Source organism: Salvia miltiorrhiza, unplaced genomic scaffold (genome assembly GCF_028751815.1).
Source record: "Salvia miltiorrhiza cultivar Shanhuang (shh) unplaced genomic scaffold, IMPLAD_Smil_shh original_scaffold_252, whole genome shotgun sequence".
Lineage (NCBI taxonomy): Eukaryota > Viridiplantae > Streptophyta > Magnoliopsida > Lamiales > Lamiaceae > Salvia > Salvia miltiorrhiza.
In genome coordinates this window covers 280,541-301,003 of record NW_026651510.1, presented here as the reverse complement: position 1 = coordinate 301,003, position 20,463 = coordinate 280,541, and the positions used below count along the sequence as shown (strand labels likewise).

Here is a 20,463-nt window from a genome sequence, read left to right as displayed (position 1 = left end):
TCAATTATGTATAAAGTGTAATGATAATTATAGTTATTAAATTATTTTAAATTATTAGATAATGAATATTAATATTACATATTATTATAGAGAATTTCACATAATGATAATAAATAAATATTTTCATACATAAACATAAACAAAAAGTTGTAAATTTTTAACAAAGAAAAAGAAAATAAAGTATTTTGAAATTTTAATAACCTATTCATTTTAAATTCATTTTTAATAATTTTTATACCATATTAAAGATCTTCTGCCGAACTTAAATTAAGATGCACATTGAATGTTTTTTCATAAAATAAATTTGACGATGTTTAGAAAAGAATTAAAATTATAAATAAAAAAGAGAACAAAATAGTAAAAAATTGATAGGAAAAGGGAGAGAAAAATGGAGAGAGAAAACTCCTATTTTATATATTATATAGATTAAGATGTTTGTTACCACGAGCATTTAATTTAATGGTATTTCTGAATACGAATAACAACTAGTTTGTTACCCCTGAATTTCGACGGGAATTAATTATTATATATAAATTTTGTTAATAATTTTAAATGTAAATTTGATACATAGTCGGCAGATTATGAACTTCGTTTATATACTCATATTTGTTTTAAATTCAATTAAAAATAATTTTGCTATTCATTCTCATTCTAATGAATATACATTTGTGCCAACAAATGTATATCTTATACTGATTGAAAATATTTGTATTATGAAATGTAAAATTAATTTTCTTAAATTAAATTTTAAATTTCCTAGTATTTTGTACTTTTTAATTAATAATATGAAAAGTAATACTTATTTTCAAAGAAAGTAAACATTACGTCTAGAAAATGTAATACATATCATGTATGAAAATAGTCATTTATCTGTTATTCTAAACTCAATGAATACTTTATATATTGAATAAAAGGTAAATATTGTATTAACATAAGTATACATTTGTGCTAAAAAATGTATATTTTATACTTATTAAAAGTAAATATTTCTATTAGAGTTTAAGATTTAGTGTTTAGGGTTTAGTATTCGGGGTTTAGGGTTTATAAAATATAGTAATATTTTATATTGAATGAAGGTAAATACTTATATTAACATAAGTCTACATTTGTGCTAACAAATGTATATTTTATACTTATTAAATAACGTAGAAATAAATAAAATACAGAAAAATAATCAAATAATTATTCATGTAATCATTGTTATAAGAAAAAGTAATTATTGAAATAATGAAAAGTAACGCTTCAAAAACATTACTTTTCATTTTATGAATAATTACTTTTTGTCATAATAATAATTACTTTGGAATAATGTAAAAATAAAAAAAATACAAACAAAACAAAATAAAACAGAAAAAGAAATTAATAGAAAAATAAAAAGATCGTGTATACACCGGTTACATAGAAATGGACAAATTGAGATTTATCATTTTGAATTTTAAAATCTTGGAAAAGATCGTAAAAGTAACTAAGATAAATCTATGAAATATTAATATAATAATTTTTAAATATTTAATAATTTTTAGATATGAAAAATATAATTAAAAATTTAGAAAAAAAATAAGAATGAATGAGAATTGATGAAAATTAGAATAGAATGATTATACGACGCCACGTAGGATAAGATTTATTTTGCTGTTATATACTCCCTCCGTCCCTGAAATAAGTTCATCTTTGGGGACGGCACAAGTTTTAAGAAAATGTTGTAAAATGTATTGATAGTGGAGAAAAAGTATTATAATTATTATTGGAAGTTGTGAAGATGTATTGGAAGTGGTGAAAAAGTGAAAAATAAAAATAAATAAGTATTATTAGTGGTGGGGTAGTTGTCCAAAAATGGAAAAAAGAAAGAGAAAGTTATTTGGAGACATCCCAAAAAAGAAAAAGAGAAACTTGTTTCAGGGACGGATGGAGTATATAAAGATTCCCTCACTACCTGATCAAAAAAATAAACAAATTTAAATTTGCACCCCAAAAATTATAGTACTATTATCAAGGTGTAATGGGATGGGACTACAGATTTTATTGGCCCAGACTTAAAAGGGCTTACTTAACGAACGGGCTCATTATCTCAATTTAGCCCATATAGGCCCAGTTTACAATTCAACAGAAATATTGGAAAAATCATTCTCGTGGGCCCCGCCACCACGCAGCCGCCGGTCAAAGTAAACCCACTCAGACGGCGTTGTCAACTCAACCCACCATTCCACGCACAAGATTGGAATAAATCATCAAAAATTGGAAACCCTAGATTCCCATTTCCTCTCGAATTCAATGGACAATTCGACCCAGGAATCCCACCCCCGCCCCGAAAATAATGTCGTCACATACGACTCCCCCTACCCCATCTACGCCATGGCCATCTCCGCCGTCAACCGCCGCCGCGTCGCCGTCGGCAGCTTCATCGAGGAGCTGAAGAACCGCGTCGACATCCTCTCATTCTCTGAAGACTCGTCCTCTCTCAAGCCCGTCCCTTCCCTCTCCTTCGACCACCCTTACCCCCCGACGAAATTCCTCTTCCACCCCTCCGTCTCCGCCCCTTCCAACCTCCTCGCCTCCTCCGGCGACTTCCTCCGCCTCTGGGAGGTCAAGGACTCCTCAATCGCGGCCGTGTCCACGCTCAACAACAGCAAAACCAGCGAGTACTCCGCTCCGCTGACCTCATTCGATTGGAACGAGGTGGAGCCGCGCCGGATCGGGACCTCCAGCATCGACACCACCTGCACGATTTGGGACATCGAGAAGGGCGTGGTGGAGACGCAGCTGATCGCGCACGACAAGGAGGTCTACGACATAGCTTGGGGCGAGGCTGGGGTGTTTGCGTCGGTTTCAGCCGACGGTTCCGTCAGGATCTTCGATTTGAGGGATAAGGAGCATTCGACGATCATCTACGAGAGCCCTATGCCGGATACGCCGTTGCTCAGATTGGCTTGGAATAAGCAGGATTTGAGGTATATGGCGACCATCTTGATGGATAGCAACAAAATTGTGATATTGGATATTAGGTCTCCGACAATGCCGGTGGCGGAGCTGGAGAGGCATAGTGCAAGTGTGAATGCAATTGCGTGGGCGCCGCAGAGTGCAAGGCATATTTGCTCCGCTGGGGACGATGGGCAGGCGTTGCTTTGGGAGCTGCCGACGGTGGCTGGGCCCAATGGGATTGATCCCATGTCCATGTACTCCGCCGTTGCCGAGATTAACCAGCTGCAGTGGTCCACTGCGCAGCCGGATTGGATTGCGATCGCGTTTGCCAACAAGATGCAAATGCTCAAAGTCTGACCTCGCCATTCAATCCTATCATGTAAGACTCTGTCTTTGTTTGGCTTCTGTTGTATGTATTAGTGAAGATTTTGGTGCTGTTGGTTGGGCCTAAGATTATTCATTTCTACTCCAAAATCTTGACATTGAAATGTATAAATGGAAGATTCTTTGCCAAGTTCATTCCACTTTTAATTATTGTAGACTTGTAGAGTAATAATCTTTGTTAGTCATCAATTTTGCTCATTTTTCAGCTGCTAACATTTTTTAGTTAGGAGAAGTTTGCAAGGCTACAACTCTATGTTGAAAAACTGCTTCATCGTGTTTTGATATCTATACTTTAACACGACACCGCATTTGCTCGATACATCACATACAATGGGAGTCTATGTATTGATTCGTTTTTCGGATTTAAGTTCATTGAGTTATCTCACTTTCACTAGTTTGTTTGTGAGAAACTAATTGTTGGCATTGTTGCATTCATAGTAATATTGGCCCCGTTTGATAGCATGGATTAGGCCATATAAAAAATGTATTCGGCTGTTTGATAGCCTACATACCTATTCACTCAGGCCCAAGGCCCGTTCAAAATTCACTATTCCACCTTGTTTCTGGAACTCGGATACATATTCCAACTTGTACAGTCAACTAGATTAGAAATTGAAATTACTACTTTATCCGTGCAATACACCACCACCTCCACCGGCAATATCCCACCACCACCACCACCCTGTCCTCGCCGCCCACTACCATCACCGACCCCTTCTTTCCCTTGCCGAACCCAGATTTCCCTCGCCTCTGCCGAAACCCAGATTCACCTTCTCCCTCGCCGCCCCTCTCTCGCTCTCACCTTCGCCGGCCCCTGTCCTCGCCGACCTTTCTATCCCCGCCAACCCAAGCCCTCGCTTCAAAACATGATTTTTTTTTTGAAAAAAAAGTCCAATTACAAACAAATAAATAAGAAATCAGAGCCCAAAACTTTACCCCAAAAAAAGAAAATGAAATCACTGTGATTGTGGCATGAAGGTGGGGCGACGCCTCCGAGGAGGGAGGCTTGCTGTAACTCGGTCTCGTTGAACTGCGGGATCCCTAGGATGATGAAGACGAGGAAAACCCCCCCCATCGGGGAGTATCTGACGAAGACGAAGGCAGCGGGGGGGTCTGATGTTGTGTTGAGTTGGGTTGGTTGGGGTGGGCTGTGGGAGGCACGTGTTTGTGGAGTGGTGTTGTACAATTCACCTTCTTTTTCCTTTTTTTTTTTCTTTTTTAATTTATTTAATTTGAGGTCAAAATAGTAATTTAGTCTATAGTTATATTATGTCTATCAAACAAAAATATTACCTATCTTAAGATTATATCTTATTTATCAAACACATATAAACAATAATAATCTCACTCAATCCATATTATTTTATCTAGGTTTTATTTATCATGCTTTAACTCAACTTAGATATCAAACGGGGCCTCAAGGAATTATTTGTAATGATTGATTTCTACTCAAGGATGTCCACCAATTGTTTGTATATTTTATATTCTCTCCGTCTCTAAAAAGTTTGTCCCAATTTCCTTTTAGAGCATCCACATTGGTGCCTACTTGATAGCATACCTGATAGCTTACTTAAGAGGAGGGGACCATATTGAGTAAGGAGACCACATTGAGATTACTTAATAACTTACTTGATTTTTATGTTTTTCATTTAATTTTAATTGCACAAATTTAAATTAATGCAATTTTAATGCAATTGTAAAAATGCTTCTATAATTAATAAAAACGAGCAATTGTAAAAATGCTTCTATACTTAATTGCACATATTTAAATTAATAATTAAAGTGTGTGGTAATATAATATCTAGAGATAAAGCATTGCTATTGGTAATAATTAAAAATGCTTCTATACTTAATTCACAATATGGGTTATGCATATTTGGGACAAGCATCGTGCATACCCGATAGAACGAGTAGCACTTGAGTAAGTGGCCTTTGCATCGGCCTACTCGATGCTCGCCCTACTCGAGTAAGCTGCATCGAGTAGGACGATGTAGATGCTCTGATACATCTCTTTCCCTACGACTATCATTACTATTAGTAATTTTTTTTTTTTTGAAATCGACTATCATAATTCATTATATTCATTTCAGTTTTTCAAATTTCATTTATACAATCACTATCATATTTAGCCTTTCTGGAATTAGTTCGGTATTTATTATTCTTTTCGTCTCATTTATAATGACACATTTTATTATTTAATTTATCTCATTTATAATGACACTTTCTAAAATTAATAGTTGACCCTACTCATTTCACACTTTTTACATAAATGACCCCTATAATTTATACGCCAATTTTTATTATGCCATTTAAAAATAGGACGTTGGAAGTACTACTATTTTAATGCATTCACTAAATTTTGAGTTGATTTTATGCACTTTTTCCCCACTCTTATTGAATATTATGGCTTTGCGACTTTTATGTTTTCAAACTTATGTTTGCAATGTAGCATGTGATCCATGTAAAATTTGAATTTTCCCACCATAATGCAATTTGGATATACACGTTGACTGTGTTTAGAAAAACAACTTTTGTACCATTTTTCAGTTACAATATAATTTTATACTAATTGTTGAGAGAAACTCACGAATGCACGAAAACTGTTTGACAAAATTACTCACTCAAAACAGGAATAAAAGAACTCAACAATTACGTGGTTCGATCAAAGATTTGATCTACTCCACGGGAGGGTCAATCGGTGGTTATTTTATTTCCATGGAACTATGTGTTTACAAGGAAGAACAGATTGAAGAAAGAAGCTACTGTAAAACCTAACTTTGAACTACAGTATTTTCACTTCTTTTCCCTCTTCACTACCCACTGCTCTCTCTCACACACAATCTGCATGATTTCCTTTTTGAATCCTCACTCTCGCTCAGCAGTTACCAGCTATTTTATATACCATAGCTTGATGAATCTAGACCATACACCATCAACGGCTGAGATCGGCTCCTGCATCACATCCATATAACCATCTCAAAACAAACTCCTTATTTGCAACTAAGGACCTCATCTTTTGGCTGAATGGATTTGCACTCACCTCTTAACAATCTCCACCTTGACTGTCAATCCATAAAATTCAAATCACCATGATCCAACTTCCCCTCCAACCTGCCCCATCACAGGGCTCTCCAATGTCTCTTCACCGAGACATTGAGCTTACTAACTCAAGCTCTGCATAAACCTCTGCAAAACTCTCATTAGTTTTCTGCACATCATCTCTGATAACATAACATTCATCCATGGAATCAGCAGCATCATCTTCTCTTTTCTGTGCCAAACATTGAGCTACCAATTTGGCTCCGAAATTGACTTGCATTCCTTCAGCTTCCTTAATTTTCCATTTGCAAACACACTTGTAATCTACATGCTTTTGAAGTTGAAACACCAGAGACCAAACTCCACTTTCTTCAAATGAGAACTCCTTTTCTAGAGTTTTTGATCCCTCAAGCTCCACCTCCATTTGAACATCCTTACAAACACAAGTATTTTTATCCAGAATACATTGCTCACTAGAATCAACACCAAACATACATGGAGTTATTTCTATGTTCTGCTCCAAAAGTTCATCCTTATCCCTATCATTTTTATGGCTTGATTCTACACACCAGACCTCAGAACTATCAATGATATCAGACTCAGAATAAACACTAACAGTCATAGCATCAAGATAGTACAAACCACGATATCTAACACCTTGCAACACAATCTTAGAACCTCTAAGAACATGCAAACATCCATTTTCTTACATGAATTTATGGCCCTTTGATTCAAGCATACCAAGAGATATTAAACATCTTTTAATCCCAGGAACATACCTGACATCAGTCAAAATCTTGTACGAACCATCATGCACTTTGAGCTCGATATTCCCAATCCCCTCAACTGTGCAAGCTTCACCGTTTCCTAACAAAACTGAACCCTTCTCGACTTTCTGGAGATTCATAAACCAATCTCTTCTCGGACACATATGAAAATTGCAACCCGAGTCTAGAATCCAATCATTTCCAACGTGATTCTCCACCACATTTAACATCTCCGCATCTTCAAAGTTCTCAACAACTTCTGCGTTCCCAGCTTTCTTGGATTTCTGCTCTTGCTTTCTTTTCCATATGGTGCAGTCCTTCTTGATATGACCGGGCTTCTTGCAATGGAAACACTTTCTCGTTTCTTCTTCTTCTTCTGATTCAGTTTCTTCACTTTCAGAAACAACTTTCTTCAAACTCTCTTTACCTCTCTTGAACTTGCCTCTTTTCTGAAACTTGACATTCAGAGCTTCATTCGAGATTTCTTGCTTTTTCTCGTTCTGTTTCTGAAGCTCCTTCGCCTTTAGAGCATTCTGCACCTCTTCCAAGGTTATGCTCTTCTCTCTCCCGAACAGCATCGCATCACGAAGATGATCAAAACTCTTGGGCAGGGCATTCAGGAGCATGATAGCCTTGTCCTCATCACCGAGCTTAACGTCGATGTTTTCCAGATCATCAACAGATTTGTTAAATTCATCCAACTGCTCATCAATGCCTTTTTCATCCGAGAATCTATATGAATACAATCTCTGTTTCATATAGAGGCGATTGGCGAGTGACTTCGTCATGTACAATGACTCGAGCTTCTTCCAGATTTCTGCGGCGGTCTTCTCCTTTGCCACTTCTCGCAAAACCTTATCGCCAAGGCATAGTATAATCGCACTATGTGCTTTCTCCAGAATCTCTTCTCTTCGATTCTTGGCAGTCGAATCAGATTCTCCCTTCTCCTTCGTCAATGCGCTGGCCAATCCCTGCTGCACTAGCATGGCTCGCATTTTTATTCTCTATAGGGAGAAATCGTTGTTGCCATTGAATTTCTCCATATCGAATTTTGCCGATGCCATAGCTCTGTAGATTTTATCGAATCCTTCGATCAGTATTCTCACCGGCCAGAACTTCCAATTTCCGACGCTGAGACCTTCTTCTTCGATGATACCCAATCAGAAATCCTTCTACCGTGATTCAGTCGCTGAACTTCTCTGCAGCGATTTGCTTTCGAAAAGAAAAAAAAATTCTCCACCGACCTCGCGTAAGCTTTTCTTCCGATCAATTTCAACGATCGATCTGCTCCACCTTCGCCGATCAGAAAACTATCTCTACAAAATCCTCCACCGCAATCTTCCACAACGATTTCTCCTCCCCCTCGGCAATTTCTTCTGCCGCAATTGTTGCTCGCTCGCCGCGAGTTCGATTCCACACCGGACGGCGCCAATTGTTGAGAGAAACTCACGAATGCACGAAAACTGTTTGACAAAATTACTCACTCAAAACAGGAATAAAAGAACTCAACAATTACGTGGTTCGATCAAAGATTTGATCTACTCCACGGGAGGGTCAATCGGTGGTTATTTTATTTCCATGGAACTATGTGTTTACAAGGAAGAACAGATTGAAGAAATAAGCTACTGTAAAACCTAACTTTGAACTACAGTATTTTCACTTCTTTTCCCTCTTCACTACCCACTGCTCTCTCTCACACACAATCTGCATGATTTCCTTTTTGAATCCTCACTCTCGCTCAGCAGTTACCAGCTATTTTATATACCATAGCTTGATGAATCTAGACCATACACCATCAACGGCTGAGATCGGCTCCTGCATCACATCCATATAACCATCTCAAAACAAACTCCTTATTTGCAACTAAGGACCTCATCTTTTGGCTGAATGGATTTGCAGTCACCTCTTAACACTAATAGTTTCAATTGCAAATTAAATATTTTTCAGAATTTTTAATGATCAAATCAAACTAAAAATTTCGATAGTACATCAATAACATAAAGCTTAATGATCAAATCAAATTATGAATTAATTTCGATTGTACAATAATAACTTAATTAAAGCCTGATGATCAAATCAAACTATAAATTTCGATAGTACAATAATAACATAAATGTTAATGACAAAACAAACCAAATAATAGTTGGAGACTCAATTGAGCCAAAAGAAAAGTTTAAACGATCTAATTCCACAAACATGCATGGAAGTTCATTGGATTAAATCATCTTTTGTTTATACGATACTATTTTCAAAGTATTGAATTATTGATCCTTTGTTTTAATTCACCAAACTTTGAATTTCCACGAGTAATGTTAAAATACTACGTTTACAAAAAAACAAAATATTAGTACTAGTATACAGAAAAGAACAATAAATGAAAAGTCTGTTGGATGATAATTTTGGGTTAGTTTCTCACTATTTAGAGGGTGTTTGGCTAAACTTATTTTAAAGAGCTTATAAGCTCTTGGAGCTTATAAGATGTTTCAAGAACTTATAAGATGTCATTTTTAAGAGCTTATAGGTTGTCAAAGTGTTTGGATAATTGAGCTTACAAGCTAGAGAGAAAATATTTTTTTAGAGAGAGAAAATCAAAGCAAAATGAACTTAAATGATATATGATGAAAATAATAAATTATAGTTGAATAATATTTGTAAAAAGATTGTTGCATATGAGATTATAAAAAAATAAATTGGGGTAGAGAAACTTATTTTTTGGGGAGGTTATAAGCTATTGGGGAGCTTATTTTGCCAAACAACTTTGAAAGAGCTTATAAACTCTCAAACAACTTATAAGCTGCTTTGAGAAGCTTATTTTATTATTTCAAATCGACGTTCAAACAAATCGTTCTACAATCTTCATTGTGTTTCTTTCCCTGAAAAAACTTTGGTATAGTGTACAGCAGCATCACGCTCTGGTCAAACAGACGACATTGTCATCGTTCTCGTCGCGTATCAATATCATACCGTCTTTTCTGGCAGTAACGAAGAACAGGAATCATGCCACTCCAGCAAGCAAAGATTCATCCATGAAATTACTTACTACTGTTTTCAGTGTGTTTTCTCTCTCTTCCATACGATAACGGTGCCGCCGAAATCGGAAGAAGCCAATAAGTTCTCTCTAGGGCTGGAAAAATATACCGAAAACTCGGTATACCGGCCATACCGTACCGTAAAATACCGCAAAATACCGAATTTAAGGTATACCGGTTTTTTTGGTAAGGTATGATACCGTACCGAAGATTTACGGTAAGGTAAAAGTATGGATTTTTCAAATACCGGGGTATACCGGTGTATACCGATACCGCGGTATATACCGAAAAAATCAATAAATATCATATTAAAGGTATATACCAGAATACGGTATGATACCGTATTACTGGTATACCGAATATTACTGCATATACCGGTGATGCGGTATCATACCTTATTTTGGTATACCTTAATATTCGGTATATACCGGTAATAAGGTACAATACCTTATTCTGATATACCGCAGTTGTCCGTATATATTGGTATACCGAAAATCGCGGTATATATCATATCAAAATCTATAGTTTTAAAATATATAATATTTATTTTTATGTCTATATTTTTAAAAATATTTATAAATTTTATAAAATGATGTATATAATCTATATTATGTGAATATATACAATTGTACATGAATTTATAAATATCATCAAATGATACAAAAATAAATAAAATATAGTATATAGTATAAGTCATACAATAAAATAAAATTGTTTATTTTGATATTATAGTATAGTTATAATATATAACTAAAATTATTGTTTTACAATAGATTATACATCTAACTTATAATAGTTACATATATAATAGCATAGTTATAATATTAGTATTATATTATAAATAATATTACGTCTAACATATAAATTATATGTAACTTATAACATCTATATAATTTACTATATATTACATGAATGCATACAAGTATGCGAATATAAATATCATCAAATGATATAAAATATAATATAGTATGTAAGTTATATAATTTAATATAACTGAATTATTTATATTGATATCATAACACAGTTATAATATAATATTCTATATTATATAACTAAGATTATTGTACAGTTATAATATAATATTCTATATTATATAACTAAGATTATTGTTCTACAATAAATTATACATCTGACGTGTAACATCTATGTATATAATAGCATAGCTATAATTAATATTGATATTATATTATAACTTAGATTACATCTAACTTATAAATCTCATATAACTTATAACATCTATATAGTATATAGTATATACTATTTAACTTATAAATTTATAAATATCATCAAATGATACAAAAACAAATAAAATATAGTATATAGTATAAGTTATACAATAAAATAAAATTATTTATTTTGATATTATAATATAGTTATAATATATAACTAAAATTATTGTTTTACAATAAATTATACATCTAACTTATAATAGTTACATATATAATAGCATAGTTATAATATTAGTATTATATTATAAATAATATTACTTCTAACATATAAATTATATGTAACTTATAACATTTATATAATTTATTATATATTACATGAATGCATACAAGTATGCGAATATAAAGTACGGTATACCAATTGAATTTTTTCGATTTTGATAATACCGATTATTTTGGTATACCGTTAAAGTGCGGTATACCGTGAAAGTACGGTATACCGAAATTCGGTAAGGTATACCGAAATAAAGGTACGGTAAAGGTTTTGTATATTCTCCATACCGTACTTAAGGTATACCGTAGGTAAAGGTAAGGTAAAGATATGAATTTTCTCCATACCGGAGGTAAAGGTAAAGTATAAGGTATGGTCGATTTAATAAGGTATATCGTACCGTGCCACCCCTAGTTCTCTCCATGGTTCCAAGCAATGCCTATTACTGGGTAGGCATGACCCTGCAGTTACAATCAATCAATGCTACATCACAATTGTTCATGATGTTGGATTTTTTCTAATAATGTTTTTTTTTTTAAAAAAATTCTTAAATTATAAACCAAATGTTTAATCTAATGATGATTTTTTAACCTGAATATACAACTTTACAAACACAGAAGTTGTTTATCTCCGTTGTTCATTTAGTGGCCCGAATCAAAATTTTCAATCACCTAAAACTGACGCGCATCGTAGCTTCGCATCATTGGAAGCTGATTTGGCAACACTGTCATTCTTTTTACATATACATCAAATCCATTCACATTCAATGCCAAATCAGCTTCAGTTGGTTGGAAATTTTGACTCAAGCTATTAAGTAAACAACAAAGATAAGTATAGTATATATTTGTTAGTTCGAGTAAAAAGGTCACTACAAGAGCAACGTTCCAGCTATAATTTAAGAAGGGTTAATTGCCAATAAATACCCGAACTATATCCAAATTTTGATTTTTAATCAAATTTATTTTATTGGTCAAAAAAATATTAACTTTTATGTTTTTGGCATTTCCCCTGAGTCTAAACTTCGCTGGCAATAACTTGATTGTTTGGAGTTCAATGGGCAGTCCCATACCGTTGGAAAACTCTTGAAGATAGCTTTCTAATGATACTCATATTGTTGGGTTTTGATCACCAAAAGTGGTTGGAAAATGGCATGAAAATTATGGGTATCATTAGAGAGTTTTCTAACAGTACCTTTGAATTGCTCATCAAACTTCGTAAAATTTAATTATTGGCCAGCGAACTTTGAACTCATGCCAAACTTAAAAAAATTAAAAGTTTATGTACTTTTTGACCAAGAAAATAGAATTGGTTAAAAAACAAAATGTGGATATATTTTGTTTATTTATAGGCAATTAACCCATTTAAGAAAAATCCAATAAAACCCCCCATAAATAATGGAGTTATAACGGTGGTAAATAAACCTGCAGTTTGTTGACACATGCATGCTTCGGCCGTGTTAAGTCGTAGAAGTAGACATTTGTGTCCTCACTCCCAGCAACTGAACCGAAAAGCAAGAGATATCAACCTCAGAAATGCGACACAAATTTCCAACGGCAGACATACTTACCTATGTACTCTCCTTTCTCGAGAGAAAGCAAAGGGCAGAAGGAGGCGCGGATGCTGTGCAGACGTGGCGTCAATTTGAGAGCGCAACGAACAGTCAAATAGCCTGCGAAACACTACAGCAGCAAAGGCATCCGTCACATTAACAATGCACAATACTGTAAACATTATCTATAATTGAATGTGTGTTTGTTTGTTCAAGATTACCTGAAGAAAGACAAACTTCCATCTCGAGAAAAAGTGAGCAACACTGGACCACGCGCGAGCAAAGAAAAAGTTGTGTACTGGACAGTAGTGATTGGAGATGGGTGCTTGGCTTTACTTCGACGGCGGTGAGAACGAGAGAGGCCTAGGGCACCACTACGCGAGTCCATAGTAACCAACTTACAGGATGAAAGCGAATACAGAATTGCGAAGATACTCCATAAATCACCCTTATGCAAAGCCCTTTTGAGATATCCCATAATCGCACTGTCTTATCAATTGAGGCAGATGCAATGTATTGATTGTTTGCTGAGAAGTCAAAATCTGGAAAGGGCAGATTTATAAATCCTACTGATGCCAAATTATGCGACCAACTCAAACTTCTAATCTCCCTGAAATTGCTAGAGGAAAGAAATTGAATTGGATATATATAGCTCTGCTAATGCAGATGAGCAAGCATCCAGCAGCAAAAAATAATAACCAGGAATATGCAGGTTCAACCGTTTTACGCGGGTGCTCAGTCTCACTTGTAGTTGAACTTAAACTTGTACTGCGGCTAAGTCTTCGGCTAGAACTCCGCAAATCCTATAAAGATAATCGAAATAATATAATGCTAAGATGCTCTAGTTTAACAAGTATGTTCCTGTATGTGGCTTCTGATAACCAACTTCACTTATTCTAATTTATCAACGTGCCACAAGCCATCATCTCAAAAAAACCTCAGATGCAATAGATATATCAATTTGACTTAATAAAGGGGGGAGACTTTATTTTTATTTTTCAAAGGAATGCTCCATACCAGTCATCTCAAGATCACAGTACCACTGTACCAGCCTAAATATAGACATATATGCAGATTTATATGCCTAATGGAGATACATTGCTAAAAACTTTTGCTACAAAAACTGAAATGCGGCGCCAAGCCTCACAGTGAAATAGTAATACAAAGATCATTATACAAATCATAGTTTATCATAAGGAACAGACAAAGAATAACCCTTTGATAGATTTTTGTAATTACTATTCTTTTCTATAGTTTATTACTATAAGGAACTGATTACTATTCTCATGTAGTTTGTTGTAAATGTAATAGCATTGAAAGACCCATAGAGGAAATCACATACCCTGCCAGTACTCCAGCTGTCAGCATCATAGAATGGGAAGAGTGGACTATCGATTTTACTTTCACAAATAAAAGTACATTTTTTACATTATAAATATCCATACACATGGGCCAAAATCCAATAAGCATAATGGGCACGAACGACTGGGCTCTAATTCCGAGCCCAAATATTTAATTTGTGATAGATAAATTGTTTCCTTCCTAATTCATCTCTGTTGCAATTTCAAATTTCCGGTTAATCGGCGGTCGATTTTGCCGATTAAACGCCATTATCTCCGACTATCGGAGCCGTTTTTAAAGCCTGAGAACTGAAAACTCATACGAGAGAATACCTTCCAAAAGAACTGAAGAAATAGACAAAGAGGGTTTATCGACGAGTATTCCTCAGTGAAAAGCAATGAGTGCAGGTAAGTCGTATTTTCCCCATTTTCAAGGCTTACTTGAAACTGTAAATTTTCTGTTAATGTTTGCTGAATTATTACCTCAACTACTTTCTAAACCTCATTGAATTACTTGTTCATGTAGAATGAGCATAAGATTAGGGATTATGATTGATAGGATTTAGCTTTCGATATTCATTTGTCGCTCATCTCCCAGGATTTTTTTTTCTTAGTGTAATTTAGTATTATCTTTTGGGTAGTTAGGATCAATTCTTGGTGGATCAAATCCAAATATCCAATGCAACCAAACTGAAACTTGCATAGAAACTTTTGTGCTTGATCAATAACTGTGGGGATGTTAGTCTTGGTATATGACTAGATTGTGTTGTTCTTCCATTAGTTTACTCAGACATGAATACCTCAAATGCTAAGTGTTGTTAAAAAAAATGTAGTTTCCACCATTGATGATCTTTGTTGCCATAGGAGGTGCATTTGATGGAAATAGAGGAGCAAGACCAGTGCCACCAGAAAAAGGAGTTTTCCCTTTGGACCATATGCATCTGTGTGACCTGGTATGACGTTATAGGAGATTTCAAAATATCTAATCTGGTTAGGGTTGAAAAAACTTTGTTAAACTAGGTTTTTGTGTTATTTCCTCAGTTTTTGAGGTTGATTGATGCAGGAAAAGAAAGAGTACATTAAATGTTTAAAGACTGAGGGCCATAAATCTGATAAATGTAGACAATTCTCCAAGAAGTACCTGGAGTGTCGTATGAAAAAGTAAGTGCATTCGTTTCCACATTAGTGCACTGGCACTTTCCGTTGTTAACTGTTATGATCGGAAAGATATCATGATAGAGAGAGGATTTGTTGATTTGGAAACTTATCTTTATAGAGATGAGTATTTAACTTAAGTAATTCTGAGCTGACTAACTAACTAGTAGCTGATGTGGACATTTGCCGATACAATCTAATATTAAGATATGTGATGAATCTGTATCTCGTTGTGCTTACTTATATGCCCGTGAAGTTTATGCTTAATTGAATGTTTCATTTCTGCAATTTTGCAGTCTTCCAAATTTCTAGTTACAGCTAGTTAAGGCGTGGGATTTTTTAGCCCTGTCCATCAAGTTACAAAATAGAAGAGAATATGAAGTCTTGTTGCTACTAGTATTGTAAACTTTTGTCATGTCATTGATGGTTAGGGTCTCCTGGGTTTTCTATCATGTCCTCCACTGTCTTGATTTTAACTGAATTCTGAGTGTTATTTCAATGATGCCATCAATACATTGACCTTATGCTCGTCACAACATGTTAGCTTACCTAATCAAGATATGTATTATCATTGTTGTATTCATGTTTCTTCTTGTTTTTAAATGCTACTCTTTTTCAATGTTTCTCCTGTTGGTTTACTCTACAAAGTTTTAACGAGGCTCAACTCTTAAATTTTCCTTGTTCAGTTTTGGCCATTGTTCAATAATCATTCTGATGTTACTACAGAAGTTAAAACGCACTCTACTTATGCAGGAATTTGATGGCAAAGCAAGATATGTCAGAACTTGGATTTGGGAGAGGAGATGAATTGCAAGCGCCTCCTAATGAAGATTAGGATGGACTGAGAGATAAATGAAGAGCACATTCTCAAAGTCGATGTCTTTTTTCGACACGAAAACATTATTTTCCCCTTTTTTTTTGAATGTATTGACGTTGAGGCGCATCGAGAAATGGTAGAGTTCTCGTGTGAGACATGTCAATGCCCGGATCCAAACTCATATTGTAGTGACATATTTTTTATTATATTGGTCTTTGTAATTACAAAGATGTCATTGTATGTGAGTTTGGATATGAACCCATCTCATTATATTGTAAGAAGACCCCGCACAAGTTTCAAGAAAATGTTAGCCCCCAATATTTGAGCCATGCTGCATCATTATTTTAGCACAAGTTTCAAGAAAATGTTAGCCCCCAATATTTGAGCCATGCTGCATCATTATTTTAAGCTCACGAGCTTTTGGCTTGTGCTTTAGATTATAGGTATGATTTAAGTGGGAATTAAGGATGTTGGGTCCGGGAAGGTTTAGAATAAATATAGGGGAGGGGGAAATACACCTAAAGACAGTTTTTCAAAATCAAACACAATACAACCTTTAACAGTTAACTGATACTGAAAGGTAAGAATGATGAACCAGTTAACGAAAGATTGAAGACTGATACTGAAAATATTTCAGTAAATATATCAGTTAAGTACTAGACTTTAACTGATACACTCGTTGAGCTTCAGTCTTGGATTGAACAGAGAAGTGTTATGAATCTTTTTGACTATCCGAAGATTTATCAGTTAGACTGATAACACACGCAGCAGAATACTTTGTCTTTTGAAAAAGCCTTCTAGAAACACGTTGTCAGGTTAATGTTTCACTTTGCAATTAATCAGTTTTAGTTAAGAAAGTTTGTGTTAGGAATGTAAAACTGAAAGCGATAAACGACAAAGAGATTTTTACGTGGTTCGAAACAAGTTCCTACGTCCACGGTCAGTAGATCACACTGACAAACACTCTGGGCTTGTGCTTGCGGGTGTACAACAAACTTTGAACTAAAAATACCCTTTTAAGCACCAACACACTAGGTTGGATTTCTCAAACACACTAAGCACGCACTGGGCACTAAGATCTCTTGGAGTTAGAACACCGGTCTGAACTCCACACTACTCAAATACTCTTTTCGGTTAGTTGAAAAGGAGGTTCGAAGTACCAACTAGATTACGAAGAACAAGCTCTTCAATAATCTGAACTTAGGCTTAGAATGAAACAAGATATATGTCTAAGGTTCTAAGAGAATGTGAGTAATCAGTATTCTGATTTTGGCTTTGTTGATTCTCTTCTTCGATTCAAATTGTTGAATTGCTTGGAATGGCTGAGTTGCGAATTTGGCAGCGTTTCAGCTTGAGCTTTTGAATCGGTGAAGATTGAAGTGATCCTCGAGCGCTATTTATAGGAGAGGCCTTGAATAGATCTGTTGGTGGAGATGGTCTTCAAGAATTCATCCATTGTGAGATATTCAAATCTTGGCTGAGGCTTCAATCTTCGAGGTTCATTGATTTGGTGAGAAAGGTCTTCTCAGATGCAGGAGGTAGAGTCTCTTTGAAAAGTAATCACCAAAAAGGAAGGCTCTGCAGAGAAAAGGACGATCCTCAATATCTCTGCATTTAATGCGGCTGTTGCGTAGCTTCCTTTTAACGTTGGAGGTTCAGTTCGAGGAAGAATGTCAACTGATACTTGACTTTAGTATCAGTCCGCTAATTCCACGTAGCCAGCATTTGATGAATCAGTCATAACTGATTCTCCAGTTAAGTCAAACATCGGTATTTGACTTCTGCCTTTAAACGCAACATCAGTTGGGTTCTTCAGTCTTCAGTCTTTAAATCATCCGGTCATCAGTCTTCAGTCTTCAAAACACTAGAAAAACTAGAAAGCAAACTCCAACAGTTGAGTTCAAAAGATTATAGTCTATTACAAAGAAAACTTAAGGATTTTGGTATCATCAAAACTAGGGCTAGGATATTTCATTAAGTTCCAACAATTTCCCCCTTTTGATGATGCCAAAACCATACAACAGTTCTAAGACCAACAACGACTGAAAGCAAAATGCAAGTTACTGAACAGGGTGAATACAATTCCCCCTTAACAAGATAACCTATACACTTGCACACAGAGGAAAACCAAAACATTTAAAGAGCATAAAGAAAACATAACTGAAATAAGTAATCAGAGCATGGACAAAAAGACATTGTCTTCAGGTTGAGGTCAAAAGGAGTTGTATTTTCATTTCATAAAAACTGATGAAAAATCAATTGCAGTACAAAGCAAAACAAGAAAATACAGTTGAAACACAAATTCGGATTTGTGTTGAACTCCAGCATGATCTTCATCTTTATCTTCTTCTTCTTGTTCCTTTGCTTGATCCTTCTACACTTGTTTTTCAATTAACTCAAGGTCTTACTGGTTCATCTTCCTTTTGAACTTCTGGTGATCCTTTTGCTTCATCAGGTTCAGTCTCTGATGATTTTTCTTTGCCTTCTTTTCCCCCTTTTTGGCAACATCAAAAAGGAAGAGCAACTGAGGCTGGAAGCAATGATCATACGATTCCCAACTCCGTTTCACAAACACTCGTGAGGAGGTTTGAGAGGAGTTTGAGCGAACGAGGGACAGAAGAGGAAGACGCCAGTTAGGGACGGAGATGATGAGGGAGAGGAGATTGCAGAGTGCTTGTGGAGAAGAGGAGCGTGGATGAGGAGATGAATGTAGGGGATAGGAGAAAGACAAGGAGAGATTGGCTCGGCATACAGACCTCAAAGGGTGAGGAGAAGGTGTTGGACGGAGAAAGTGGGAGAGTATGTGGGAAGGGTGTGAGAAGGAAATATCGAATCCGTGATAGTTGACGAGCTCATTTTTCGTGCTCTTTTTTGTGTTGTTTAGGCCTAGATCGAGTCTTATTTTTGTGTGTTTTGTGTCTTTTGTGTTTGGGAGGACACATTTTGGGCATAAGGACAGGTGGACGTGATCTTGGGCACAACATACTACATTCCGCAAAAGAGGCACAGATTGGAGATCATTCATGGGCACAACAGTTGTACTCCTGTGCCCAGACCAAGTACCGTGCGGGATCCAGTTGCGTTCCAAGGCACAGCGACGAGACATGAGCAAAATCTAGCATTCCAGAGCATAGCTGAAAAAGTTGGTGTTTACCGGCACAGCCGCAAGTCAGAGGTCGAACGAGAATTAAGCAGAATTTTGATGTTGACTTTGAGGCACAACTTGGCGTACAAGGGCACATCACGCACCCATCAACATAAGGAAAGAAGAAGGCGGATGTCCACTTACCATACATAAGAGGATCTACGCTGCTTTACTTACCAAAGTTATGGGATACATATCTGATGCGGGCAAAACAAATATGGAAAGAAATCACAGCAACTTGGCTGCGCCCGAAAACCCTAGCCGCCGTGCCCAAAAACCCTAGCTGCTGCGCCCAGAAGCCCTAATCTACGTGGACCTGGCCTAAAGGCCCACTGAAATCTCTATATAAAGAGGCAGTCCCCCTGTGGTTGTCAAAAAATATACAAACTTTGCCTCATTTTATTTTTTCTCACGAACTTTGAGAGTCAAAAAATACACAAACTTTGACTTATTTTATTTTTCCTCACGAAATATATCGTTATAAAAAATATCTAAATAATTCTTTTATAATTAACAATAAACAAAGTTCGTCTTTGGATCATTTTTTATAACAATAAATTTCGTGGGAAAAATAAAATAAGTCAAAGTTCGTGTATTTTTTGACAATTCTCAAAGTTTGTGGGGAAAAATAAAATGAGTTAAAATTCATGTATTTAGGCGTCAATAATCCAATTATAAATACTCCAATTAATTACCGATGATTAGTTACATATGACTAATCAAGGCTAATAAATAGGGTCATTCTATTAATAGCCCCTATTTTACTCTTAATAGTCCCATATTTAAATATAGAATAAATTTTTAATTATTATTTTAGATAGTGGATATAAAAAATAAAATGGGGCTATGAAGAGAATCACCCTAATAAATATTTGCACTATA

General features: G+C 35.5%; 3 protein-coding genes across 3 annotated transcripts; 2 read left to right on the top strand and 1 right to left on the bottom strand.

The window, feature by feature from the left end:
• The first annotated feature begins 2,135 nt into the window (after positions 1–2,135).
• On the top strand, positions 2,136–3,433 carry LOC131003674 (protein TRANSPARENT TESTA GLABRA 1). The gene has a single exon (XM_057930218.1). It carries the CDS (start codon positions 2,272–2,274, stop codon positions 3,274–3,276), a length of 1,005 nt encoding a protein of 334 aa, XP_057786201.1. The 5' UTR covers positions 2,136–2,271; the 3' UTR covers positions 3,277–3,433.
• Positions 3,434–9,866: 6,433 nt separating this feature from the next.
• On the bottom strand, positions 9,867–14,190 carry LOC131003651 (uncharacterized). The gene is given in 7 exon segments (XM_057930182.1): positions 9,867–12,036; positions 12,997–13,073; positions 13,143–13,247; positions 13,250–13,254; positions 13,346–13,520; positions 13,523–13,781; positions 14,173–14,190. Coding segments are annotated over 7 exon segments (690 nt in total). The 3' UTR covers positions 9,867–11,985.
• A 321-nt stretch (positions 14,191–14,511) lies between these two features.
• Positions 14,512–16,765, top strand: LOC131003673 (uncharacterized). The gene is made up of 4 exons (XM_057930217.1): positions 14,512–14,872; positions 15,329–15,417; positions 15,528–15,625; positions 16,373–16,765. Exons 1-4 carry the CDS (start codon positions 14,863–14,865, stop codon positions 16,452–16,454), a joined length of 279 nt encoding a protein of 92 aa, XP_057786200.1. The 5' UTR covers positions 14,512–14,862; the 3' UTR covers positions 16,455–16,765.
• The last annotated feature ends 3,698 nt before the right edge of the window (positions 16,766–20,463 follow it).

Coding starts and splice junctions, on each gene's coding strand:
- LOC131003674 (XM_057930218.1), top strand. CDS start 2,272: ATGGACAATTCGACCCAGGAATCCCACCCCCGCCCCGAAAATAATGTC.
- LOC131003673 (XM_057930217.1), top strand. Junction 15,418..15,527: donor ATATGCATCTGTGTGACCTG/GTATGACGTTAT, acceptor TGATTGATGCAG/GAAAAGAAAGAGTACATTAA. Junction 15,626..16,372: donor CTGGAGTGTCGTATGAAAAA/GTAAGTGCATTC, acceptor CTACTTATGCAG/GAATTTGATGGCAAAGCAAG.